Source organism: Cuculus canorus, chromosome 1 (assembly GCF_017976375.1).
Source record: "Cuculus canorus isolate bCucCan1 chromosome 1, bCucCan1.pri, whole genome shotgun sequence".
Classification (NCBI taxonomy): domain Eukaryota; kingdom Metazoa; phylum Chordata; class Aves; order Cuculiformes; family Cuculidae; genus Cuculus; species Cuculus canorus.
Genome location: NC_071401.1, coordinates 117,840,884 through 117,868,873, shown reverse-complemented (window position 1 = coordinate 117,868,873; position 27,990 = coordinate 117,840,884). Strand labels below are relative to the sequence as shown.

General features: G+C 41.3%; 1 protein-coding gene across 1 annotated transcript; it reads right to left on the bottom strand.

Annotated features, from left to right (window-relative positions):
* Nucleotides 1-17: 17 nt before the first annotated feature.
* On the bottom strand, nucleotides 18-24,530 carry TOMM70 (translocase of outer mitochondrial membrane 70). The gene is made up of 12 exons (XM_054063138.1): nucleotides 24,171-24,530; nucleotides 15,619-15,792; nucleotides 14,218-14,344; nucleotides 12,320-12,429; nucleotides 9,808-9,956; nucleotides 8,459-8,666; nucleotides 8,019-8,153; nucleotides 6,760-6,867; nucleotides 6,003-6,119; nucleotides 5,026-5,123; nucleotides 4,386-4,508; nucleotides 18-3,424 (listed from the first exon to the last, which is right to left on the bottom strand). Exons 1-12 carry the CDS (start codon nucleotides 24,432-24,434, stop codon nucleotides 3,271-3,273), a joined length of 1,767 nt encoding a protein of 588 aa, XP_053919113.1. The 5' UTR covers nucleotides 24,435-24,530; the 3' UTR covers nucleotides 18-3,270.
* Nucleotides 24,531-27,990: the final 3,460 nt, after the last annotated feature.

Below are 27,990 nucleotides of genomic sequence, written 5' to 3'. Positions count from 1 at the left end.
CTAAACTACTCCGTCTGTCTGTCCCTCCCCTTGCTACACTCATTTAACATGCAGCAGAGCAGGAAGTAAGTACCACTGTGGGAGAATTAAAGCAGTGCAGGATTCTCGTGGGCTGACCACTTCACTTTAAAAATGCAAAGTGCAGTCCCCAAGAGGCAACAGACTTGGGCCTGGAGCCCCAAAGGGCAAGAATGGATGAAAATCTGTAGCGAGCTGTGCTGGTGAACTTGGCTGAAGAGGTGACGGGGGCTCAGTCCTCTTCAGTCTGCTAGGATAACTCCTAAGCTGCTAGGAGTACGTCCAGTGTGATCCACCCAGAAGTGACGCAAATGGAAGTGTGACGTTTTGGGAGCTCAAATGAAAATGATAACACAACCGGTTCTCAGTTCTTAGACAATACCTAAAGCAGTCAATAGTTGGTCTGCGTTGGTAGAAAACAGGCACTTTAGGTATCCATATTATGTATATGCACCACTATTCTCTAAGTATAGAAAACCCAGCCAGTAACAGCCCTGAAACAGCTGTAGAATTTCAGCCTAAAGAGTTTAAAGTCTTTTTAAAGAAATGGCAGAAGACACAGTGATGCCTATTTTATCAGGCAGTGTTATTGCCACGGCAGCTGGGAAGCATTAGAGCTGCAGCTAAGCTGCTCTTAGAAGTCCCAGAATAAGCTACAGTACAGTTGCTTTGCAGATATTAGTTCCTCTTTCACTTTCAATCTGCAATTAGATCCTAGTCATTCAAGTGACAACTTCTAATCTCCATTTTGGCAAACTTGTCTACCATAAATGAATTCTATGCGATCAAAATCAAGTTGCAAGACAACTCTGTGTGTAGAAGCAACATCTCAGAGTCTCGAAAATACACCTGCTTTACCCAAGTCTTCAGTAGTAGCTTCCTACATTATTTCAACAGGTTTATTTTTTGAAGTAGCAGTAATGCTTGTTTCACTGCAGCTCCTGATCCCAACTAAAATCAGCTTTTACTCAAACTTCACATGCACACCTGGCTAAAGGGATCCACTTGCATACATACATTAACAGGGTGTCAGCTAATCCGATTCCCAGCTTCCCTGGGTGGATTTCCTCTTGCCAGTGATCAGCAGCTCTCAAGATCAAGCCTCTCTGAGTGATGGAAGCAATCGCAGCTAAGACATGTTAATTCCCTTTTTCCTCATTTTTTTTCTTAGAGGTTGAAGTGAGAAGATGGCCAGAGTCTATCACTATTAGTTCTTCCACCCTCAAACACAGAGAGAACCACTGCAGAGAACACTTTCACCAAACCCTGTTCTTATTCATGTCAGAGAGAGAGACTTGAAGGGAATATTTATTTTTTCAGTTTACAGGTTATACGTCATTTACAAAAAAAATTACAGACAATGCATCCTTTCAGTGCAGTTTCAAACTAGTTTGAGAACAGGCAAAAGTCCGTGATGATTTGGAATGCTAGTATTCAACAGCACATGCTTTTTTCCCTTAATTGATTGGGTGGGGTAAGGAATGGAGTACAGGTAGGATGAAGAGGAGAAAATGCCGATGTAAATAAGGCCATGCGAATAAAAACTCCTCAGGAGAACAGGATGTATCAGTCAGTCTGGCAGTTTTCTGTTCTCAGGTAACAGATGCAGAGATGGGAAATTCCAGAAGAAATGTGACAGGTGTTAAGTGCAGTGCCCTTAGAAGTCGCCGGGACCTTCCAATACCTTCAATTTTATGCCAAAACTCTGATTTCAGATCACCTACCGAGCTACCTAAAATAGAATGATTGATTACGTCTTTATGTCTACTCTCCACCATTTGAATTCTCAACTGTAGTTGCTGGGAGAAAGGAAGGTCAAGCTGAAAATATAGGCTGCTGCTACATGGTGGCACAAGCAGAGAATGAGACAGTCTGACCACAGCATGGTTTGTTTCTTTAAAATATGAGCTATGCTAGACAATTCAGCATAAGCAAATCTATGATTTCAGGATGGAAAGGAACCCAAATTAGTGTATTATAAATCAAACTACATCAGTTAAATATTTATATGAGATTTATCCAGCCACACCAATCCAGGGGAGAAGCAAAGATGGAGAGACCGACCGAATCCCAGACCAGAAAGATCAACCTAAGGCCAGAGAGCCCTCTGGGAAGTTCCTAGCTGGAGGAAGATTGTTTATACTTGTATTTAATAATTTGCCAGTCTGCTGTTTGCTGACAGTTGCTTCCTTTCTACAGTATTTGTAATCTTGGACGAGACAGGGTGTAAAGGAGGAGGAAAACAGTACAGGTTCTAAATCTGTTATTTGAAGTTTTAGCCTGTGCTTTGTTCCTTACCTCACTTATTCCTGCAAAGGGGCTATTACAAGGAGCAGAACACAGCAGCCTCTAAGGACTGAAGAGAATTTACACGGTCTGTCAGATGCTACATTTAAGCAAAAGCATCAGAGATTACAAAGATTATACGCAAGCATGACCTTACCTTGGCAGCTTTACTCCCAGCAGTACTTCCTGTTCTCAGAAGTTCCCCTGGACACTCCAGAACACTTGGAGCGGCATTACCTGACCTCTCTCCCCAACCAACCTTTTTACCAGTTCTCCTTCCTATACAGTGCACGAGGGCTTCTTGGGGTGAGGATAAGGACTACCAAAGTAATTCCCTAATAGCTGCCACAGGACTATTTCCAAGTAAGTTATGCAGAGGGTGGGAAGGCCTTTAAGGGAAGATTGTGCATGCTTGCATATATTTACAAGGATTCTCTCCACATCTACTGGCTTAAAAAAACCCTCTATAATTAAACAGTGTGAAAATTAATTTTTTTCTTTTTTTTGCAAAATTAAGATCAACTCTCAAGGATTAATTGCATATAAAAAAGAAACCTATTTTACAGCACTGGCTAGTTTTACCTTTAAAATCGACAGGAAAAAAAACCCACATGCTGTAACATTGTTTGATAAAGCAAAAAATCGCCCACAACATAATCACCCAAAATGAACCAGTGTGAAGTTTTTATTTGCATGGCCAAAAGATCTTCCTTTTGTTCCCCTGTAACTTGATTTCCCTTAACGCACTTTAAGGTTTTTGTTGCAGAAGGAACAAGATGCCACACCGCGTACTTCCTTGAACAACCACTCCCACAACACCGAAACATTGAACAGATGTAGCAAATGACAACACCACGAGGGGGAAAAAAAACTAAGTTCCACCATTCAGCATGGTCTGCAACAGCGTCTTTAGGGCTGGCTGAAGTGGGCAACTTCACTTTAGAAGGTCATTTCCTCCTCGTTTCTTTACAGTGTTGGTGGTTTCAATCCATACTTCTTTGCAACTTCTGTCTGGGCATAGGCAGCATCACAGAGTGAGTAGAGGTGGGCCATCTCCATTTCAGATTTGGCCAGGTTGATAGCTTTGTTGAACATTTCAATGGCTTTGTCCAGGTTACCTCTGAAATAAACCAAAATGCAGTCCAGTTAAGACTTGCAAAGCAATCTTTTCATCTCTACAGCATCGTTTTTCCTTCAGGGCTTACACCTAGCAGCTTAAGAAGACTTTGGGAGGAACGAGCAGGAGAACTAGCGATGATGATGTGCAAACTGAGAGAAGTCTTACTGAGCCTAAACAAATATGACAGCAGTTAAACAACCTTCCTCTTAAGAGCCCACATGCATAGTTGTAGGGGATAAAATGTTCTCCACAGGAGACCAAGTTTACTACAAAAATAATGCTGAGACAACTAAATGAAGTCTCATCTCCCTTGAAAAGAGTTCGTGCACTTAAAGAGGAAAACTAGCACAGACAAGAGCTCACGTTATTTAAATAGGAAATGCTTGCAAAATTTCTCATGGCAGCAGTTAAATTGTCTGTCATTTTCATGACTAGACATGTAAAAAAAAAGACTCAGCTACACCAGAAACTTTTGCACAATTGTAATACAATGCACTGTTAAAGAACAGTGCATTAATCTTTCCTTTTTACCCTGGGAACTTGCAAACTGCAGTCCTGTTGGAATTAAACCCAAATCATCAAGCCTGAGAGTACAGCTCAGGATCCTCAGTACAAATGGTCCACTAAGATGTTTAAGGACTACTTTAGATACACAGGAGGCCTAGGGATTTATTTAAATTTACCCAGACTCATCTGCATGTTGTCCAGTAAGTAAGAAATTGGTGAACCCAGGAACTTATCAGATCATAAAACAGAGTTACGTCATAGAGAAAAGAAGGTTTTACCTAAGAGTTACAGAGCTGAAATCGGGACTTTGGGTAAGACCTGGCCTTGCACAGCACTCGGGAAAAGAGCTTAAGACTTAAGATCCATAAGGACATCTAAAGGACTACTGTAATTTCAAAAGCAACTAAGAACTCTTAATGCCACAACTTGACAGCATTAAGCAACTCCACATTACCTTTGCACTTCAATCGTTCCCATGGTTTCATATGCAAAATCACATTTGTTATCAATTTCAATGGCCTTGCTTATGAGTTCTAACCCTCTGTCTAAATCTTGCTTCCACTGGAGCTGAAGTAAACTAGGAGAGAAAGAAAATTTAGAATAAACTTGACATACTCCTCCCAGAACACTGATCACATGCACAAAAAAACCCAAGATCCCAAATGTACTTAACTCCTAATGCAGCTAGACAGTAGCTTCATGGCCTTTAAAACCATGTATGTGAAAGACACTTTCAACAAGCCATATTACCAGTCTCTAAAAAAAAGTAAATTCCTCACAAGAAGACTTGTTTAGAGTTGTTTTGTGAAAGAGAAAACTTCAGCACAAAGCTACAATTACGGTAGGGCTAAAGTAAAAGTCAGATATACTTCAAGTAGATACTCAGTTAGGAGTGAACACTAATCAAACTTTCCTGAAACTTTATTTAGAGTTTAGTCAAGAGAAACTGTAGAAGTACATTCAACAGCACTAAACTGTTTTCACAAAGTTATTTCTCCTGGCTAAACTTCTAAACGCAAACATTCAATTCAGGTTGATTCATCTAAGTATGCCAAGTTCCCCTGAAGAAATGGGTCATAAAACTCAATACATACCCTTTATGAACATATGTAGTGGCATTGTCTGGCTCAAGGTCAATGCATTTATCATACATTTCATCTGCTTTGCCAAACTGCTGTTGATCAGTTAGTGCCTGTATCAAAAGAGAAACCTATATGTCAATACGCAAGCAAAAAACGTACTCTGTGCTAGGCTAATTCTAATTAAAACCATATTGACAATGAGAGATTGGATATTACCCTCTTATCACACAGCAGGCCAGGCAGTTACCAGAGTTCAGTTTCAAATAGAGGCTTTTTAAAAGAAAGCTGCTAGCCTTTAAGAGAACAAATTACTGATCACAGTACCATCCATGATGGGAGAACCACAAGCAAAACGCCAAGCGTACTGCAAATAAAAGCCTTTCTAGAAGTCTCTACTTGTCTCAACCGCTTCCTTTTTTAAACATGCTTTTCACAAAGGAAGATGCATCCGTATTGCCCAGCCTGCTTAAAATCAGAATATCTCATGCTTTGTACTAGAATGAGCGGTATGTTTTGTTACAGAAGAAATGACAGTCTCTCTTTCACACTTGTAAAAGCGTCCTCCAAACGCCTATACTGAACTGCTTGACTGGTACATGTCATTTGTAGCAGAATGAAACTGTTACCCTAGTTCCATGCATTTAACTACCAAAGTACTTGGAGAATCCCAGACATCCATCAAGTGATATGCCACACATACAAGAGTTCAAGGGGAAGTGCATGCCAGCCCTCTGTCTCCTAATAACCACCCTTGACTCTTATCACTTATGTTCTGCTCCACCAATTCTCCCTTTGCTTCCTCTACCCCAGTACACCCCTACCCATAAATTCAGGTAGCTCATGAAAGACGGCACGTATCTCAGAATTTAATTCTCAAAACTCTTCACATATTATTTGAAGAAACATATAAGAAGATAATGAAGAAATGTTACTGAAGATAAAAGGTGCAAAGGAATGCAGCATTTTCTTTAAGTGAGAGAAAAATGTACCTGAGCATAGAGTGCATAGCCTTCAGCACACTTTGGAAATTTTTTAATGACATCTTCAAAGCCTTTCATGGCTGCTTGCACAGACAAAGGACTATTTCCTGTATAAGCTTGGCGATACTGTTCAAGGAAGAAAAAACACAAAAGAAAAAAGGAAAAAAATGAAACACCACCATATACAAAAGAAAGGCTCATCAGACCTCTATCCAATTCCCCATCAGATGCATGCACCATAACAATTACATGTTCCAGCAGGTGACGTGCCTGTGTATCCTACGAAATCTGTTTCTAGGAACATACAATGTATCCAAGTTTTTGATAAGAGTGGACTTGGAGAGAAGAAAGGGTGAAAGAAAAAAGCCATAAGGCCTTATAGTTGCCTCCCTCTATTCCAAGAGCCTAGAAATTCCAAGCCTAGAATTCCTCCTTATTCAGGCCATGCAAAGCTGTCCTCAGAAGTTTCCTACATGCAGGGGCATTGTACTACCTTGAAATAGTTTGTTTCCAATTTTTTGAAGGTGACCATTTTCCACAACATTAAAGCTTTATTTAAATATGATACAAGCAGAGTGAAGACTACCACAAGCAGAAGTTCCTCTACCACAAAAAAAGAAGAGGTGACCTACTGTTTGAACGAACATTTCAAAATAAAAGCAGCAAACCCTTACTCTAACTAAAAAACTGGTACATTATTTCTCTACCTTATTATTAACATATATTGAGCTGTTGTCATCGAGATGAACACCAGCATGTTACCTACCAGAGCGAAACACTTCTGTGCTTGAGCCAAGGCAGAATCGGGTCGCAGCCTGATACATTCATCAAAGTCTTCCACAGCCTCTTCGATTTGGTCAAGCAGGATTTTTAGCTAGCCAGAATGAAAGAAAATCCTATTTCTGCATTCAATCTGTGCTTCAGAGACTTCAGTGATAATTCAATTAGCGTTAGTTATTCATATCACCTCCATTTGAGTTTTGGAACTGCCTAAAAACCTACAAAACCCATGACTAAAAATCACTGCTGTAATAGAACAAAGCCAGCACAAAAAGGCAAAGTCCATGTGTATGGAATGAGAATGCTTGCATTTGAGACCGTTGCCATTAATACTAAAGCCGTATGTCCGGTCTCCAAAACTACGGCATATTTTCTCAAGTCGCTTTGCCCTGCTGTAGTTAATGCCTGTGGACTGCTTGGAGACTGAAACATTTTTGCTTTCTCAGCTTGCATTCAACTTTTTTTTCTTTTTTTTTGACATTCTCATTTCTCCACAAGAGTGGACCTCACTTCACCATTCTCTTTACTGTGAAGCTACTGAGAAACACTCATTTCCAATCTGCAGAAAACTTCCATTCTCTTCAATAAACACAGAACACCATTCTTGTTTCTAATCACTAAAGAGATCTAATGAATTCATGGAGAAAGAGACTTGGTCTGTGGAAGTCTTCCTTATGGATATGACTTAACATATCTGCATATGGTAGTCTTTTTTTTCTTTCCAGGACCTTTTATATTACAGTTCTGTAGAAGCAGGCCTCTCTAGGTCTCAAAATTAGTCAAGAATACAGCAGCGTCACAAGCCAGAGAGGCATCAGCTGAACAGATGCAAGTCTAGGCTGTAGCACTACAGATGCCAAGTTACCAGGAACACGTTACATCTGCTGTAACAAGCTTCCTTCTATGCAGATGTTGCTCTGTGATACCAGGCCCCTTCACAGAGCAGCCTATATCTGCTGTAAATATATATAAACTCTAGTACTTTTAAGCCAGAGTCCATACTGATAGAGGGCTGAACCTCTGTCGCTCTGCCTTCTTTCCTACAGCTACAGAAATAAACTGCTTCTGCCTGCCTTGAACCTGCAAATTAGATTCTGTGTTTATTCTGCAACGGTTCCACATTAGAAGTTCATGTTTTTCTGCAGCAAAGCATACAGTGTCTCCAATGATGTACTGACCTTTATTTTTCTTTTAGTATAAACTGAAATATTCAAGTACTGGGATAAAATCTCTAATGTTTCTTACTTGTCCTCGATGGTGGTAAACATCTGCATTCTGAGGATCAATATCAGCAGCCATGTTAAAGTCTTGAGTGGATAGCACAGGCTGCTGCTGCTGCATATACATACTTCCTCGTTTGATCAAAGCATTAGCTCTGAGCTGTAAAAAAAAGAGTTCAAAGATGCATTAGCCAATCCAACATTCCTTCAGAGTTTGTTACAATTACAGTACGTTTTTCATTTGACTAGGTTCTTCCACTGACAGAATTAATTCATTCTAAGCAGGAGTAACTTTCATATTGACTCTAATTGAATCAACTCAAGTTGAATCATGAATTAATCATTTCAAGTATGTCAGCCTATGCTTCCATCTCAGTGGATTTCTTGAACTTATATTGCAAGTTTATCATCTAACTTCTATGTTTTCTCAACCCAAAGTACAATCCAGCTGTGACAGATGCTTACCTTCACGTTTGCATCTTCCATGCTGATGACCTGATCTAGGTCTGGTTTGGCAGCATTTGCATTGCCAATAAGTAAATAGAAAGTAGCTCGCAGAAGCAAAGCTTCTGCCATGTATTTTCCCTTTGCTTCAATTTCTTTTGTGCTTTCACTGATAATTTTGTCGTAGTTCTCTTCTTCCATATATTGTTTTGCTTTCAAATAGCCAGAGCTGTAAATGATGCAAGAACAGTTGTATATATACATGCAATCACTGAACACTGCAATTGCAATTCAGATTTTTCATTAAATCATAACAAATACTCAACTACTAACTTTTCCTATACTCAATTACAACACCAGCGTTAAGTCAAGTTACAAATATTCCTGTATGGAGCCACCACAAACTGAAAACGATTTAGACAAAAAATGGCCAAACTACATTGGAAATTAAGAAGAAAAATGTTTATTTAAAAGCTCTTGAGCTTGACCTTCATTTTTTTTTTCGTGTTAAAGACAGCAATAATCTCTGCCTTAAAACAAGAGGGCTGGGACAGAATTTCATGTTCTAGTATTAGACCTAACAATGTGCAGTTTATACTTTGAAGAAAGCTTACTGTAATTTCTGTTGTGAAATTCTAAGAGTCATGGATTCAGCGAACCTGCCTCTACGTCAGGACATTCTATCTTTGTTTTTAATAAATAAATACATAAAAATGGTGTTTGCAGTGGTTTCCACACTGACCACAATGGTATCTTCCAAAAATAAACTGGAAAGCAGCATAGCGAGTTAAAGCACCATTCATGTGGTGCTTAAGCCCCATTCAAAAAAAGAAAAACCTCAAGTTTTTCTTTGTCAGAACAAACCTCTCATTTATGTGCAATTTGATTCCAAAAAATTAAAACACCCTTTCAGCCTCAGTTGCTGTAAAGTCAAACTTTTCATTAACAAAGACCCTACTCCTAGCTTGTCTTCTCCTTTCCAATCCAAAGACCAACTTGCTTTCTCCCTTGAAAACTCTCCTTCGGTATAAAACATTCTTTCCTCCAGAAACATCATTCAGTACTCTCTAGTCCTCCCTTCTCCTAAGGTTTACTATGATATTTTAGTAAATATTCAGCATATCTTCCCAATCTCATTGTCCTTCCTCTGTTTAGCAGATCGAAGCCACCTACAGTTTGGAACTAGCCAGTCAGCCTTCCTAAAAACTTGTATTTTAATACTGATCTACTTTAACAGGATCACTTTATTACCACAGGATTTAAAATGAAAAGAACTATAAAAGAACAGCAAGTTACACTGAGCAGAATGTCAAAATCACTGAAAACTTAATTCCAATACCAAACAATTCCAAACTGTACTGTACACTCACTTTTCTTTTACTTCAGAAGCCTCTCCCTCCTTATCCTTATCTTCATCTGATTTCTCACCCTTAAGCAAAGGTTGGGAGATTATATCATCTGTGAAAGAACTGAAGTAGGATTTAATGAACTGCGGTGAGGGCATCAGAGGCTCACGATTCTGAAACAGAGAAATGTAATTTCATGTCATTAGGTGGTAAAATCAGATGGTAAATATAGAAATGGATAATCAATGTGATAGTAACAAAATTCATTCATGAAAGAACCAATGTATGACTTTCCACTATCTCACTAAGCTGGGAGGAAGTGTGGATCTGCTGGAGGATAGGGAGGCTCTGCAAAGGGATCTGAACAGGTTGGACTGCTGGGCTGAGACCAGTGCCATGAGGTTTAACAAGGCCAAATACCGGCTCCTGCACTTGGGGCACAACAACCCTATGCAGTGCTACAGACTGGGGGAAGAGTGGCCAGAAAGCTGCACGGAGGAGAAAGACCTGAGGGTGTTGGTTGACAGTCGACTGAACATGAGCCAGCAGTGTGCCCAGGTGGCCAAGAAGGCCAATGGCATCTTGACTTGTATCAGAAACGGTGTGACCAGCAGGTCCAGGGAAGTTATTCTCCCTCTATACTCAGCACTGGTGAGACTTCACCTCGAATTCTGTGTCCAGTTCTGGGCCCCTCACCACAAGAAGGATGTTGAGGCTCTGGAGAGTGTCCAGAGTAGAGCAACGTAGATGGTGAAGAGGCTGGAGAACAAGTCTTATGAGGAGCGGCTGTAGGAACTGGGGTTGTTTAGCTTGGAGAAGAGGAGGCTGAGGGAGACCTTATTGCTCTATACAACTACCTGAAAGGAGGTTGTGGAGAGGAGTGTGCTGGCCTTTTCTCCCAAGTGACAGGGGACAGGACAAGGGGGAATGGCCTCAAGCTGTACCAGGGGAGGTTCCGGCTGGACATCAGGAAAAAGTTTTTCATGGAACGGGTCATGGGCACTGGAACAGGCTGCCCAGGGAGGTGGTTGAGTCACCATCCCTAGAGGTGTTTAAAGGACGGGTGGATGAGGTGCTGAGGGGCATGGTTTAGGGATTGTTAGGAATGGTTGGACTCGATGATCCAGTGGGTCCATTCCAACCTGGTGATTCTATGATTTTATAGTCTGCTATTTTTGGTTTGACAGTTTGATGTTTAGGGATCATTTATGCTTCAGATCACAACACAATACCCATCACCAGTAGGAATAAAGTGAAGATACTCAAGAGAGGAAGGAAATAGTACCTTTCTGCATATATGGCTAGCAGTGAGGACTCTTAAAGCATCATAAGACATCGGGTAGGTGTATTAGAGCAGTATGTGTGCACATAAATTGGGTGAAAAATGCAAACTGTCAATTAAAGCATGAACCTAAACTCAAGTAAATTCTGAATGGCAATTTGGCCTTTTCTCCAACTTGTCCAAGAGAAGCTGCTGCTATTTCAATGAAGTCTAATGAGGCAATATCCTAATTCCACGAGGAGCTTGGCCCAGATACTACGCATTTTTCTTGAAGTCCTAGAAATAATGCTTCCCTGGTACAAAATTTCTTTCTGCAGCTGAAAAATATTTCTTGCTCAAAATAAACTCTGCACACAAGAATTACAGTTCCATCTTTCCTGCAAAAAATTTTGAATGCACTCTTCTAAACTTCCTTATTAAGTCCAATCATAATACTGCCTTTTTGAAGCACGCCTAATTTGTGATGCTACCACCCCCCCCCAATAACCCAATTCATTTTGTGTTACCTCAACACCACACACTTATGTGAGTTTCTATAGGAAAGAAATGCAGCATCTCGAAACCAACTTGAATTTCTGTACTTCAATCATGGCCACAAACAACAAGCTAGAACATTTTAATAACAAGTGAAAGTGTTTTAATACCTGTTCCAACTTCTTTGTAAATGAACAGCCACTTAAAATGCCTGCTCCTGGCTACTCCTATACTTCCATACTTTTCTTTTCTGCAGTTTCCAAACATTAACACAAAGAGTTCTGAGTGCCAAAATAGAAAAGTTCAAGTGTGAGCACCTATTTACAGAGCGAGAACAGAAACAGCCTGTGACTGAACATCATAAGGAATCTGTGGTAGGTAGGAGAGGAAGGCATATTTTTTAAGACAGAATCAGGAAGTCTGACCACTAATAAAAAGATGTAACAGTATTATTTTCGATTATGCTGCAAGTCCAGAAAAGCTCCAGGCAGGGGCAGCACTCCAGCATAGGGTGTGTGTCTCCTGAATGTCAAAATAAATTTGATTATTAAAGAGAAATAAGTGCTAGAAACAGACACATCTTCCCTACTGAAGTTTCAATGACTTTAGATAGGTCACAATGGAAAACAACACTGGTACAATAGTAGCTTTGTACAAAACCATTCTTGTTCAATCTTACTCTTCAGCAGATGAAGACAGTGACTTGCTTACATCAAGTGACAGAATTTCAACAACCAGTTGGGTAAAATCAGAATTTGTCAGCAATATCACAAGTCCTACCTTGTATTTCTCTTTGGCCTTTTCTTTTCCAAGGAGTTTAAGAACTTTATCAGCTAATAGCATACTTTGCTGGTTTTGGAAGGCTTCTAAAATGCAGACTGCAGTGACATCTAGGAAACAACATACAAAAGTGAGATTAAAGGCAAATTCTGATAGTCACTGCAGTACACTAAAATGTGCCCCTTTTACAATGAGTCACTGCCAAACTCATACACATCTTGTTCAAGGGTAAAAGCCTCTGTTTCCAGTTTGCTGTATCTATCATGTTTTCCAAGACACAGATTTGTATCCAGAATGACCTCCTTGTGATAAAAGGACTTCATGACAGAGAATTAAAGAAATTGTATTTAATTATATCTTCGTGTTTTTATCTAGAGACAAATACACTTAGGTGAACAGTGAAAATGTATACCTCTAGTAAGGACTTTCACCATTTTGAAACTTTGAAGATAGTAATTATATTCATATTATGTTCACATTAAAAGTGCTAACACAGCTTCTCTTCTGGGACCGATCCTAATTTTCTACTTTTAGAATTCACATTCAGTCTCATCACATCTCACTTTTTCCTAAGTTTAAGCTATCTTCCCATATTATATCTCAAATTTTTCTGCTCATCTCTTTGGAATGGAGGAAGTTCCTAGAAAGAACAGTTTGCGTTGGAAGGGACCTTAAAGCCTACCCAGTTCCAACCCCCTGCCATGGGCAGGGACACCTCCGACCAGACCAGGCTGCTCAGAGCCCCATCCAACCTGGCCTTGAACGCCTCCAGGGATGGGGCAGCCACAACTTCACTGGGCAACCTGTGCCAGTGCCTCACCACACTCATTGTGAAGAAATTCCTCCTTATGTCTAGCCTAAATCTTTCCCTCTCCAATTTAAAGCCACTCTCCCTCGTCCCATCATCCTTGTAAAAAGCCCCTCCCCAGCTTTCCTGTAGCATCTTCAGGGACTGGAAGGTCGCTATAAGGTCTCCTCAGAGCTTTCTCTTCTCCAGGCTGAACAACCCCAACTCTATCAGCCTGTCCTTGTATGGGAGTTTAAGAGGAATATCTTGCTGGTCTATTTGAAGTGCTAGCTGGTATCACATCACATTCATTTCACAGGTAGAACCCTCTGAAAATGTGAAGTCATTGCTGCCCAGATCATGTTTTGCAGTGCGAAATGCATTCTTATGGGTCTGTTAAAAACATGTCCCTTAGTTCAAAAGTGTCCTAAGACAACACACCTGATCTGCAGTACTTCTTAATTTTCACATGTTCCTCACAGTTCAAAATGTATTGTGTTACAAACACTATTTGGAAGGATATGATACAGTAGCTTCTGCCAAATACATAGTGTTGATATTAAAATGTTATTTTTAAAACCTGTTCCAATTTTCATAACAGTTATACATCAGAACTGAATGCTTCTGAAGCTGTCTTCCCTTTTATACTGGCAAAATGCATTTAAATGACTGCAATACTCTTGTTTCTGACAAAATATCTCCACCTGCAAAACCACCCTGGCTTCTGTAGTAGCACTGATTCTCTAAAACAAACAAGCAAGAAAGCTTGTTACTGTATGGAAGTAGAATGACTGTTGTCTGGGTTATCCACACAGCATGTTACATAAATTTTAAAATAAAATGTAGGGATTTTTTTGGAAAAAGAATACCTTGAGTGGCTTTAGTAACATCAATTTCTCAGCAACTATTTCAGATCTAAGTGGATGGCAGCTTCAAAAACAGGAAAAGGTTTCTTCTTACAAGAAAATGTATTTTCAGTAAATATGAATGGTTTAAAATAAATAATTTTGTATTACTGTAGTTACAGAAGTAAAAACAATCCCAGAAGTTATCCTTCTCCAAATACCGGAGTTAATTCCAGTTTTAAGTATACATATCAAGAGACACTCACCTTCTAAACATTCCTTCTTATTGTCTAGCTTCTCATGAGCTTTCGCACGTCTGAAGAGAGCTTTTACATATTTAGGGTTAAGCTCAACAGCCTTTGTGCAGTCTTGTGCCACTTCTGTCCATTTTTGCTGTGGGCAGAAAACAAAATGACAGAGGCCCTACTCAGCTGCGTTATATTAGCTTTCCACTACCAACTCTGGGGTCATGCCCATCTAACGGCAGCTGCTGTTCCCCGGGACTCTGGTTCTACCTGCTTGCTTCTATTTCTGCAAGTTTCTCAGTAAGAAACTGCCAGGCACCACTGGCAGCCACCTGCACCAGAAGAGCCACAAAACAGAAAACGAATTCCTACAGAAAAATTAAACCAGACAGTTGTGCAAAGCATACGGGAGAAGACAATGAGTTGATGTGAAGATGCCTGCACGAGGTAACATTGGGACTGAAAGACTGGTACAAAACAAATAGGAAAAAAAAAAAAAAAGGATATATAACCAATGAAAACCAACAAACAAGTTTAACACAGTGGTAAGAAATTATTATTAAAAAAAAACTTGTTACTTCAATTTACTACGCTATGTTATCACAAAGGGATGATAAATGAATATGTAGGAGCGGAGCTGGTCAAGGGTACTAAAATCTAAATACCCTTGTATCCACTTATCTGCAAAATGTATGTATCAAAACAGGCTTTTTGCTAAGAACTGAAAAAAGAGGAACCACATATATTTGGGATTCATTATGGCATGAATTTGTGTTATAAGTAGTATCTGATTAGACAATAACTGTTTTATTTCCCCTCTAATTTTCAAGACTAGATTTGTCTAATCATAGTCTCACGCTTCATACTTCAGACTGTACAAATCCAATTTTCCCACTCCGTTACACAGCTCACCAATTTGACCTAATAAGCGAATCCATTGATACAACACTGTTTGACTTCTAACATCATATACTCAGCTATCAAGTTAATGTTACTTCCATGTGTGCAAAATTTAGATACTGAGCTTTACAGGGGTTTTGAGATTTCTTATTTAATTTTTGAAGTAACAATCTTCCAAAATACCTGGCCTTTCACCTAATAGTTAAAAGAAATACTCTAGTAGAGAGAAGCAAAATTAACTCACATAGAAAAAAATTGTTCCAGAGGATAAAAAAATTAAAATCTTGTCTTACAAGAAAGGTACACACAAGAATTACATTAGATAGACTGAGAACAGTTAACAGAAAATCATTTTATTTGTGGAAAAGTGTGATGAGCTAATAAAAAATAGCTGCAAGCTACAGCATCTTTTTGTGAAGGCAGCAGATATCATTACCTGGGATCATTCAGTGGGTATCACAAAATACACAAGTTACAATGCAACTTTTTAGAATAAACACATAATTATTTATAACTTCTTACCAGCTGTTCATAGGCAGCAGCTCTATTTTGATAGAAGGTAGAAAGATCAAGGTTCTTCTCAGGAGGGCACAGGCTGATAGCCTCAGTATAACACTGAATAGCTTGCTCATACTTTCCCGCTTTAAAATATTTGTTTCCTTTGTTCTTGGCTGCTTGGGCTTTATCAAGAGGGCTCTGAAAAAGAAAGCAATAGGCCATTTCAAATAAGAAAAGCATCACCATACACAAACTATGTACTTATCAGCTGGTCTTCAAAGATATAAAATGAAACTGAGTAGGAAACTCTAGTCTAGACTTCTGAAAATATCCCTCCTTCCATTTCCTGGAAAAACACAAGAGATTTTCTTTTGTGAGTATATCACATAGGAGACAAACTTTTCAGATGATTTGCCATGATGGCATTAAAACAATACAGTAATTTCTCTTTGGAAAGCTAAGATTAAATCCTGTTTGTGTGATGGGTCGTCAGAAGAATCAATGAGATGAGCTACTTCTCCAAAGACTAAATATGTGAAGACAACAAAGCCCTCAAAGTAATTCATACAGGAAAAGTTTCCTACTGAAACACATATAGTCTATAAGACCAGGGCTGACTCAGCAGACTATGAACTAAATATGGAAAATGCTTTGTGGAAAGACCTACTGAGCAAGACGAATAAAACTTGTAGGGAAAACAAAGCTGTTTTGCCTTCCTGAAAACCTGAAGGGAATCCAGGAGTTGCTGTACAGACCCTCTATTAAGGGCTGGTTTCCAGTCATAGCAAGAGAGAACCAGATGAGGGTCAGCCTTAGTTCCTACGTAAAAATAAGGCATCTAAATAGAACAGAAGTACTATACAGGCACTGTCCTGAGCAGAGACTTACCACTGGAACCACATAAAGGAGAGAATTTCTTAAATATCCCTATTGCCAAAAAAGCCCTTCTCTCACCAGTCACCAATCACTAGGATTATAGGAAATCAATCTGTACCATATCTATTGCTCAAAGAACAAGATAATCTGCTTTGCTTTTACATTTTTGGGTTTTAATGATTTCAATTAAAATTGATAAAAGATTAACTTCACCCCTTTTCATACACTGCATTTGAGAAGTCTTTCTTTAAAACTCAACACAGTTTTGAAAAGGTTACACTTCAAGTATGCCCTAAATTTAGCTTCCAATATAACAATGCTTCTCTTTTAGGTAAGGAAATAGTTATATATATGCCGCAAACAAACCCAATGCATGAAAGTCAGCTTGAATTTTTCCTTCTGCATTTCTGTAGCAAATGACATTAGAAATATCTTTGTGAAATGATCTACAAAATTCAGCACTCTTCTAATTTATTTCATACTGATAAGAAAAAATGCAAGATGTGGGCTACGTTAACATTCAGACCTGTGTTTCCAGTATGAAAATTGTTTAAAACTGCAGAAATTAATCCTACACTACAATTAGATTACAACTTTATGATCACTGCCAATTCCCTTAACCCAGTGATCTGCACCTCAGGCTGACCTGTGCATCTGCTCTATCCTATGCACTCTGACAGCCTTGCACTGCAGTTCCTGCATAAAGACAGATGCTACTGGATAATATGCAAATACAATGGCTGCCCCAGTGTCAAGTATGAGAAACGAATTCTAAATGGAAGCAAGAAATCTGTTGGTTTGGGGCTGTCATTGTCTCTCTTCTGATTCTTGGGAAGCATGAAGTCTTCAGAGAAGCCTATGAGCACACAATAGGGACTAAAACCTTCTGAGATCAGGGGCCGCTGCCACGGTAACTTCAATAACAGAGTAAGCTCTGAATAACAGTAGCAGGACCACAGACCACACAATCAACTATACAGAAATGAATCACTGAATAGATGCTAACTCCATGATTGCTCTCTGCCCCACACACTGCATGAGGCATGAAATCTGGGAGCAAGGAGTCAGGAGTTAGAGCATAATATGCTACCATGTAATAAAGTCAGCAATAAAGCCCATGGCAAGAAAAAAACCAACCTTTTTCTTTGTTTATGCTGCTTTAAGCTTTCTCTGCAACCTTAGTCATGCTATTATGCTATAGTCACAGAACAGTTTTGGTTGGAAAGGACCTTAAAGATAACCCAGTTCCAACCCCTCGCACCAGACCAGGCTGCTCAGAGCCCCATCCAACCTGGCCTCGAACACCTCCAGGGATGGGGCAGCCACAACTTCCCTGGGCAACCTGTGCCAGTGCCTCACCACTCTCATCAGGAAGAAATTCCTCCTTATGCTTAGTTTAAATCTGCCCCTCTCCAGTTTATACCCATTGCCTCTAGTCCTATCACTACAAGCCTTTGTAAACAGTCCCTCCCCAGCTTTCACATAGTCGCCTTCAGGTACTAGAAGGTCGCTATAAGGTCTCAGTCCTCAGTATGCATGCAATACACCATTGAATGAAATGGCTGCCTTCTAAATGTAAAGGCTAAAACAGCTCTGTATCATTAATAAACCCACTCTGATAAGGACTTAAGATGAAAAAACAGAGTCACTTAGTATCCCACATCCATGAGGAATATATCTCACACAGACTGAATGGAAATTGTGCATTAGAAGTAACAAAATGTTGTAGCTAAGTCTTGAGGCGCAAATGGTGATAAAACACAATACTAGATTCTAAATACAACTTTTTAAAAATTAATGATCCTGATGAGATTAATTTTCTTAACAATCATGAAACTCTGTTATCATACATAACATAGCAGAAAACAGTGGATTCATTTACAGCTTTGCTATACAACTGATCAACTTATAGAACAAAACAAACAAAACCAAAAATATAGCTTTTCCTTTAATTTTTTTAGATTTAAAAATATTCATAACCATTTTTTCCTCAAAAAAAGCGCTTAATGATTTGTTTAAAGTTACATATTCAACTTGCCCAACTGCACTATAAACTGAAGAAGCCAAAAGCACTAAAAAACCTTAATTTCATGAGTCTCTTTTGCTTTGGTATGTTTCTGTTGCTTGTTGTTCAGGTTTATTTTGCTGTTGTTTGGTTTAGATTTTTTTAAGATAGTAAAAAAAAAAATCACATCACATTATATTGCAATACCTTTTCATAATAGTATAAATGAGAATACAAAAATTAATTCTTAGCATCAGATCAGTTTTTTAAATAGTTTGTCAAGCCTTAGATTTAACCCTGATAAAATTTCTAGGCTGCTGTTTCTCAGCCCTCCAGCCCTTCTCATTTGCTACACTGAAGTTGTACACAAATAAGAAACTGATTATGGAAGCAAACTTTATGTACCTTATGTAAAAGTTACCAAAAAACCTCACACCTTCTTCTTCCATTTTCTTGCAATTTTCTAGACATTATTTTCCACTTTCATCACTTCTCCTCACCTGACCTGCTGTATTTCTATGTGATGTCCTGGACATTCGTAGTCCCTAAGGTGAGGGTCCATACAGAGCAAGAAAAGCTCTCACAGTTTGTCACCTTCTGGTCAAAGAATCTGTGCAATAAGCAAGCCAGACCAATAAAATGAATGGAAGTTCATAATCAGTTAGATGCCAAGGCAGTAAAAACAGATAGTACAGAAGTTATCTGCAGTTGCATAAAAAAAAACCCCAAAACATCTCAGTACTTAGGGACTGCCTTCAGCCACTGTTCACTAACAAGTCTTAAAATAGAGTTCAAGCCAAAGGACATGTGTGTACTTGAGAAGCACTCAGTTATCTAGGCAACTCAACAAGCAGATTGCTAACTGCCTAAAGACCAGGCAACACTGACAAAAATTTCTTAACTGTTACTTCAAGCTCAGCAAATGTGCCTTCCTCACAAAAGAAACTGCATGCAAACAACAGCAACTCATCTGCAACAGACTGCCAGCTGTGAGAATTAAGCTTATTAAGCCCCAGTAATGTCAATATAGTTAAACTAGCAGTTCAGAACTTCATATATTTGAGGGAGCATATTTTTCTAAAGCAGAACAAGAAATTTGCTGCCAGACAATGACAACAGTGATTCACAACAGAAACATGACCAGCAAGTTTCAGCATTTTCTTTTGGTTGAAAAGGATTTGCGTGAGCCCTTGTCTGACAGATGACATGGATGGGGACTAGGTTTTCAGCCACCATAATTCATCAAATTGTGAAAAAAAAAAAAAAAAAGCAAAAAAAAAAACCCAAACAAGCCCTGGTCTAGACCTCTATTTTTCTCTCCAAGTGAGAGGACGCTCTTGGTGAGATCAGGTATCAAAAAAAACGTGGCGTTTTCTGAATACCTGCTGTTACTGCATACCTATCTTTCCTTTTTTTTTTGACTAATGTTCATCTTAAGTCTTATCTCAGACCTATACTGAAAGGCATTAACCAAGTATAAACAGCTTTAAGATTCTCCTTAGCACTAAACTCACTAAGAGAAAAGTTATGTCCACGTGAGCTTAAGATTCAGAGCACAAACAAGGTCATATTCTAGTTAGAAATAATTAAGCAAATTTACAGTATAATTTGTCAGCATTCTCCATCAGTCACCTCCCTTTTAAATGAGTTTGCCACTCACACCTACCATGAATAGGCAAGCTGCACGTGAGTGAGCTGCCAAGAGTCTAACAATTGTTCTACTGCTATTATATGTTTATGTTTTCTACACCTGTCCACTACAGCTGGCATGAACCACAGAAGCCTGACAGTAGGTCAATAGTGAGATTTATCAGGCAACAGGTGCACAGTACAACAGAAGTGACTTTTTACATTGCTGAGATCAGTTCAGAATAAGTATCAAGTATCAATAAGTATATCTAGACAAAGGGGCTTAATTCGTTCATACACCGATCTAATGTCACAGCAGTGAGACAGGAATATTCCACAATTGCTATCAAAATAGATACTGGAAAGAAGCCATACTAGTTGGCTGTTGATCCCACTATGTGGCACCACAGAAGCCAAGGAGTTTGGCTGCATTCACCCACCATTGCATTCAAGGGCTATCTTCATCTCAGAGGAAAATGTGCAAGGACGGTGAACTGCTGCAGACCTAGAAAAAAAATACTGAAGTAGCCAACACATTACCTCAACTGCTTGCTCCTGTCAAACAAGTAGGGAATAAACTTACTAAGAAGTTATTATGGAATAAGTTAAAAAAAAAAAAAATCACCTGAGCATCAATTAATGCAATAAATGCAAAGCAGTTTACTTCTCCAGTATGTTTAAGTTATGCAACATAGACGACAAACAAAGTGAGCACGTAAAAAGCACCTGCTGTTAGCAACTAAAACACATTCCATCCAAACTGTAAGAAACACCAACAACTTCCGCAATTAACAGATGTCATTTGACTTCCTGACCTTTGAGTCATCCACAGATGCAGTTTTATCATCAGCACATAACTTGTTCAATAAGACCAGTTTACCGTACTGTTGGGGAGCTGTGCTTACAAGAGAAGCAATCTCCAAAGTAGTTCAGCTTCTCCCGATATAGCACCTACGCTAAGGGCTTCTGCCAACACAATGTCAGTTGCGGATTGCACAGTTGGCCAGTGCACCTATGCCAGGACACTACTCTAGTGCAGATGCAGCCTGGGGAAAGCATTTCACTCTGCAGCAGGTGAAAGAAAAGGCTGACCTGTGTGCAGAATAGTAAGTAGTCTCACTAAAAAACAATGAAGATTTTAGACCCCACACATTTTCAAAGACCAAACAAAAAAATTCTAGGTTGTCTCTTCAGAAACAGTGAACTGAGCAACAAATTGATACAAAAGCCAATTTAATTAAATGAACAAAAAATCTTGAGTACTTTGAGTACTAAATTACATTTATGAGTAAAAGAATAGTTACCCGACATGCACATAAACCCTGCTGTTGGTAGCGCATTCATTATTGACCTATGTGATTTCTAAAAGACTTCTCTCCTGTGTTTAGACTCTAAAATGAATTACTAGTTCTTATTCAGTGTACAGACTTGTATCTGAAATCTGACTGAGTTTAAGAAAATATCCCACTACATTAGAAAGGCAGACTGATAACAATGCAGGTAGTTGACACGTAAAGCACCTGCAATGGCTGTATTTTCAGTCAAGAGCCTTATCAATAATATCCATAACTAATAAACTATGCGTGGAAACACAAAATCTACATGGCATCACCACTTTGGATATCAGGAACAGGAAAGCAATCCTCAACACACACACAAAGCAGACAAGGGAACCTCCAGCCACATTAATTTTTCTGCTGCAGCCATATTTTGACCAGCTGAAGAATTCTCTTATGTAATCAGGCAAATCCGATACATTCTTCTACAGCTTTCCTAAGTAACATCTCTCATTTCTTTACAGTATAAGCAATGACACTGTTCAAGAAACTCCAGGTCATACCACTCACCCACATACTGATTCTTAGATGCATAGAGTCTTCCAGTAATTTAATTTGTGGAGCAATCTGAAAGTGCTAGACACGCAATATTTTAAATCAAGTGCTATATAAGTGTTTAAAGTTTCTAAGCACTTGTTTCAAGTACAACTACAGAATGACTACAAACCACTTCATAGTACATACTACAATTCAGAAATACAACAAAGAAACCCAGAGTTAAGTAGCAAAGTCACTGCAGCTACACAAAGGCTACAAGGAGCCTGCCCACCAGAGCTCACATGTAACAACAACACTGCCATTAATATGCCAGTTGCCGTTTGCAGCCATAAGCCAAAGCTATCACAGTAAGCAAAGTCTGAATTTGTCCTCCTAACACTACTTGCTCAGTACTGCTGCCCAAGAAGGAACAAATCACTACATTCACATAACAGCCTCCAGATCCAGCATAGGTTTTGCAGCTCACTACACTTCCAGGAACGCCTAAGGGTATCTATGATTCACTAGCTATGAAGCTGACCTCCTCCTTCACCACTCACGTAACACTAAGCTTCATCACTGAAACGACCAACGTTAAAACCAACCTTTTCCAATCTCCTGAAGGTGGCTTCTCTCCTGATTATTTCAGTCAGGAAGTTTAAGCTTGTGGTCTGACAGTTGAGAGTGTTTCAGGTGATACACAGGAATGGGAGAAGAATATTTTAATGGTATTTTCTTATCAAAGCTGATCAGTTTGTCAACTCCACCTCTTTAAACATGCTTGTCAGTTGAAACCTCACCTCAGTAATACAATGTGACCATCATGATACATCTGTGACTGTAGATGTGCAGAAAGTGTACTTGAGACACATTTTTCCACTTATGGGCATACAAGAGATCATAGATCTAATCTAATAGATCTAATAGATCTAATCAGTTTTTGTATAGGTAGTTTGATCTGAAAATTCTCAGAAAGGTAATTTACAATGGAATAAAGGTAAGTTTTGAAAACACACCTATTTAAGCAAATTCTACCCTGAAGTGTCTATTGATTGAACTGTACGGCTTTTGTATTTTCACAGAAAATATTTCTTTCTAAAAAGATTTTGATTCTGTTTTCTCTCCAATGTGCTGTATCCAGCATCTCAGACTAATACAAAACAGATCACAGAATTCCTTTTCAAAGTACTAACCCTGGAAGAAACTTACTAGTAACTACTTGACACCTCAGAAGTAGAAGCACATTCACCCAACAAGCAGCAGGCTGCCAGATCCACACTAACCTGGTCAATGCATACTTTGCGACAAGAGGCATTCAGTAACACTTTTCCAAGCACCAGGACTGGAACAAAAGCACACCCTCTAGCCAAAGTGCTGCCAACAACAGCGAAACGAGAAACAAGCCCAGTAATGAGCATCCTGTGCTCACAGGAGCCACTCTCCCAGTTTTATGCAGCAAGCACGACGAGGACACCACCTGAGCACATCTGCTGCAAGTGTGCCGCCATCCGTCCTCTCACATGCGTCCTCTGTGGCTGACATAGAGACTAATTGGAATCATACACTGTCTTGAGTTGGAAGGGACCCACACGGATCACTGAGTCCAACTCCTGTCCCTGCACAGAACAGCCCCAAACTTCATCCCATGTGCCTGAGTGTATTGTCCAAAGGCTTCTTCTCCCCCTTCCAGAGACACCACGCGATGATGAGGGCACCAATGGAATGCACCCGCTTCAGCATGCCTTCATCCATCTCCTCACGTGCATCCTCCATGGCCGGCATAGACTTTGTGGAATCATGGAATGACCTGAGTTGGAAGGGACTCACAAGGATCATAGAATCCATGTCCTGTCCCTGCACAGGGCAACCTCAAACTTCACTCCATGTGTCTGAGCGCATTGTCCAACGGCTTCTTGAATATTGCCAGGCTCGGTGCAGCGACTGCTTCCCTGGGGAGTTGTTCCAGGGCTCCACTACCCTCTGGGCGAAGAGCTTTTTCCTGATATCCAACGTAACCCTCCCGCGGCATATCTTCCTGCTATTCCCGCTTCTCCAGGCCGGCGGGCATGCCTCCTGCAGGCCGAGCAGCCCCCCTCCGCTCCCCTTGCTCCCGAACCCCCGCCACTCCCCAGCCCCCCGGCACCCCAGGCGAAGGGGCCCCCGTTCTATGTTAGCTTCCTCCCTCTTTTCCCTTCCGCGGCGGGGACGTTAACGGCCACCGCGCGCGCCCGGGGCGGCGTCCGCGCGCTCACCGTGTCCTCGTGGCCGGGCCCGTCGGGCTGCCCGCCGCCGCCGCCCCCCCCGCAGGAGGAGGGCCCGGGGCTTGCGCGCCCCTCGGGGGTCTTGCGCTCGCTCGCGCCCTTGCGCCGGGCCGCGCGACGTCCCCACAGATACAGCGCGCCGGCGCCCAGCAGGATCGGCGCCCCCAGCACCAGCGCCAGCTGCCAGCGAGACAACCCCGTGCCGCCGCCACCGCCGCCGCCGCCCGTCGCTTCCACGGGCTTCGAGGCGGCCATGACGAGCTCGCCCGGCGTGGGAAGGGGTCACCGGACACCCGGGGCACACCGGGAGGGCGCGGAATGGGCAAGCACTTCCGCCCGCCGCACAACGCGACGCGGCCACGCCCACTGCCCTCCAGTCCAAGGCCCCCGTCGCATCGGCCCCGCCCTACTGCTGCATAGGCCACGCCTCCATTGCATCGACCACGCCCCCGCCGCAGTCTCTCCTCTCACCTCCTAGGCCGCGCTCCCGCCGCTCAGGCCACGCCCCATGCCACCTCAGTCGTGCCCTCGCCGGAGAGGCCACTCCTCCTGCTGCATTATCCACGCGCCCTGCTGCCTCGGCCACGCCTTCTCCTGCCAAGACCATGCCCCCGCTAGAAACGACCACGCCCCGTCCCGCATAGTTTCCCCCTCGCCGCCTCGACACCACCCCCCACAGCCTCGGCCACGCACCCTGACGGATAGGCCACGCCCCTTGCTGCACTGGCCACGCCCTCTCCTGCAAAGGCCACGCCTCTCACATTGACCACGCTCCCTTATAGCCTCGGTGTCGCCCCCTCATGGCGCGGCGGTGCGAGGTCCCACGTCGCGTTGTGTTGAGCTATAGTGATTAGCCCAGGCTTCAAAGCTCCCAGTGTGGCTCTAGGTCCGGATTGATTCTGTACAGATGGAGTTCCTGGACATCTAACATGTAGGAGTGACGGGAAGTTTGTGTGACTTGGTACTGGAAGCGAGTCCAGAGGAGGGATGCAAAGATGATCCGAGGGCTGGACCAGCTCCTGTACAAGGACAGGCTGGGAGAGGTGGGGTTGTTCAGCCTAAAGAAGAGAAGGCTCCGAGGAGACCTTATAGCGACCTTCCAGTACTTAGAGGGGCCCTGCAGGAAAGCTGGTGAGGGACTCTTTATCGAGGAGTGCACGGATAGGATGAGTGGGAATGATTTTGAGATGAAAGAGGGCAGATTTAGGTTAGATATTAGGAAGACATTTTTTCCTGTGAGGGTGGTGAGGCACAGGCACAGGTTGCCCAGGGAAGTTGTGGCTGCCCCATCCCTGGAGGTGTTCAAGGCCAGGTTGGATGGGGCTCTGAGCAGCCTGGCCTGGCAGGAGATGTCCCTGCCCATGGCAGGGGGTTTGGAACTGGATGGTCTTTTAAGGTCACTTCCAACTCAAACTATTCTATGATTCTATGATTCCATGAACGTTTTGAAGCAAAATTATCTTTGTTGTAAATAACTTTTTTCTTCTTTTTTAGTTATTAATGGAATAGAAATAATTTAATATGCAATACTAGAATTTCATATATGTGTACATACATATGCATTATATATGTGTGTGTCTGTGCCTGCTTAGCACCTTTACCTGTATGCAGAAGAAGCTTGTGTTTCTGTCTCCAATTTTTTCCCTGGAGCACTCGACTGAGGAAGAAGAGGAGTCACCTTTGATAATTTTTTATATTTAGATAACTCTAATCATCTCACACCTAGAAGTTTCATTTTAGGTGGGAGGGAGGTGGAAGGAATGTGTGTGAAGATACATATTGCACTGAAGGAAAAAATGACTGAAAGTAAAAACAACAGTAAGATTTCAAAGCAAACATCTCAGGGGGTCAACTAAAATTTACCCTGCTGGACAATATATCCTGGTCCCTAGTAGTAAACAGCATGAGCTGTGTCTCCCTTTATAAATGGATTATTACTATTTGTGTAAGCATATTTTGCCAAGGCTGTGGGACAGCCTCTCTCCTGCTTTTCTCTGTTACCTGTCTCAAGATGTCGGAAGCATTTCCTACTCCACATGACAGGCTGCAGTTCTGTCTCACATGTGAGAAAAGAAAAAACTTGAACCAAACCATAGAAAATATGTATAAGCAGGCCAATAGCTTCCTACTGGGACAGCCTAAGTTTCTCCCACATGATGCTTCTTCCTATGAGCATCACGTACCTTGCTTGTACAGGCTGGTAGCCTCAAGGATGTAAGTAAGTCAAATTCAGACCATCAGAATATGACCAGGAATGTTCTTCCCCATGTGGAGAATCAGCCCACACATCCTTTTTATTGCTTCAGATGTCTTCACTGTACTGTTTTGCAGGTATTCCTCTCACTCCTGTCCATCTGTACCTCTGCCAAGAAAGCAGCCTGCTTGGATGTGCAACATCTTATGATATGCTGTTGCACACCCATATACTCCGGGTCCTTGGGCTAATTGTGGTCTCATCTGTCCCAGACAAAGCAAAACAAGGGCACATATATATTCGTAACCAATTGGCCCCTTCACCCCTGTTATTCAGAATGGAGAGTCCTACATCAAAGTATTGCATTTAAACCTTGCACCTACACTCACATGAATGAAACTGGAGTTGTTACTACATCTGTATTGCTAAACAGATCGAAAACAAGAAGCAAGGTTTCATGCTGGACAACTGATTTTCCATAATGTTAAACTGCCAGCAAGCTTTTGGCATATTTCTGGCCAAGGCTACTAGCATCTCCACAGCAATGCCTGGGCACTAGAAGAACCTTTAGCTACCTAGCACACAACAAGGACTGCTTCCAATAGGTGGTTAGATCTGGGTCTCTTCTCCTGTTCCAACATTATCCCAACAGGCTTTATAGCCTCAATGCACTCCTCCATGTCCTTCTGCCATGTCTCAAGGCATGTTATACGTCTTCCAGTTTCATACTATACAAACAACAGTTTTATGAGCCACAGCAGAGTTTTCCTGTTATGTCAGATATTTTGACATAAAAAACCCACAGAAGTTACAACAAAGTACTACAGTCACAGTACAGTACAGTACGTATAGCCTTGAGCAGGCTGCACAAGCAGCATGGAGGGTAGATGTGACCAGAGTCACCACTTAGTCTCAGGGCCAGAAAACAGTTTCCAGCCCTCTTCTGTTTTGTTGCATAAGCACTACACTCAGGGATGGTGAGGAGGTATCGGACCCATTTTTACCCTGGTTGCCTTGAAGCAAGTCAGGGTCTCCATAACCCTGATATGACAGATGGTGAAAAGCAGGTGATGCAAGTTCATGCTGGCTATCGTAACCCCAAAATTAACAAGCAGTTTCTTAAGGGCAGGCTGTCTTCTACCTAGACAGACCATGTTTCCTGAATGCCAAAGGAAGAGCTGAGGCAATAGAAGTCAGGAGCGAGGGCAGCACAGGAAGAGTGGACCATTTGTCCTCCCTTCCACTGAGCCAGTTAAGCCTCTGCAAGCAGCTGTGCCAGCTTCTGACCACCATCAATATGTCAATTTGGCTTCTCAAAAATCACAAGCCTACTTTGGGTTTGTGTTTGCACCTCCCAGGCATGTAACTGTGGGCAATCTCCATCAGTATTGACAGTTGGTGCTCTCAACAGTAACACATAGGGAGTAGCCAACACATGTCCCTTCCTACCAGCTCCCTGCGGCAGTGTCATATTTGACATCACTGTAATGGAAAGGTTAAAAGAAACTTTGTTGAAAAGAGATGAAAAAGGATTGACTTTCTGATTAAACAGTGCCTAGGGCTGCAGTGGGATGGGTTTCGGTGGATGGAGAGAAGGAAGAGGGGTTGAAACTGCAT

What these genes read in the sequence shown, in the direction of transcription:
- TOMM70 (XM_054063138.1), bottom strand. Translation starts at nt 24,434, where the DNA reads ATGGCCGCCTCGAAGCCCGTGGAAGCGACGGGCGGCGGCGGCGGTGGC. An exon ending in TAAGAAGGAATGTTTAGAAG is followed by an intron (nt 12,430 to 14,217) that starts GTGAGTGTCTCT and finishes GTTGTTTCCTAG; the next exon opens with ATGTCACTGCAGTCTGCATT. An exon ending in TGGAAGATGCAAACGTGAAG is followed by an intron (nt 8,154 to 8,458) that starts GTAAGCATCTGT and finishes TTTTTTTTACAG; the next exon opens with CTCAGAGCTAATGCTTTGAT.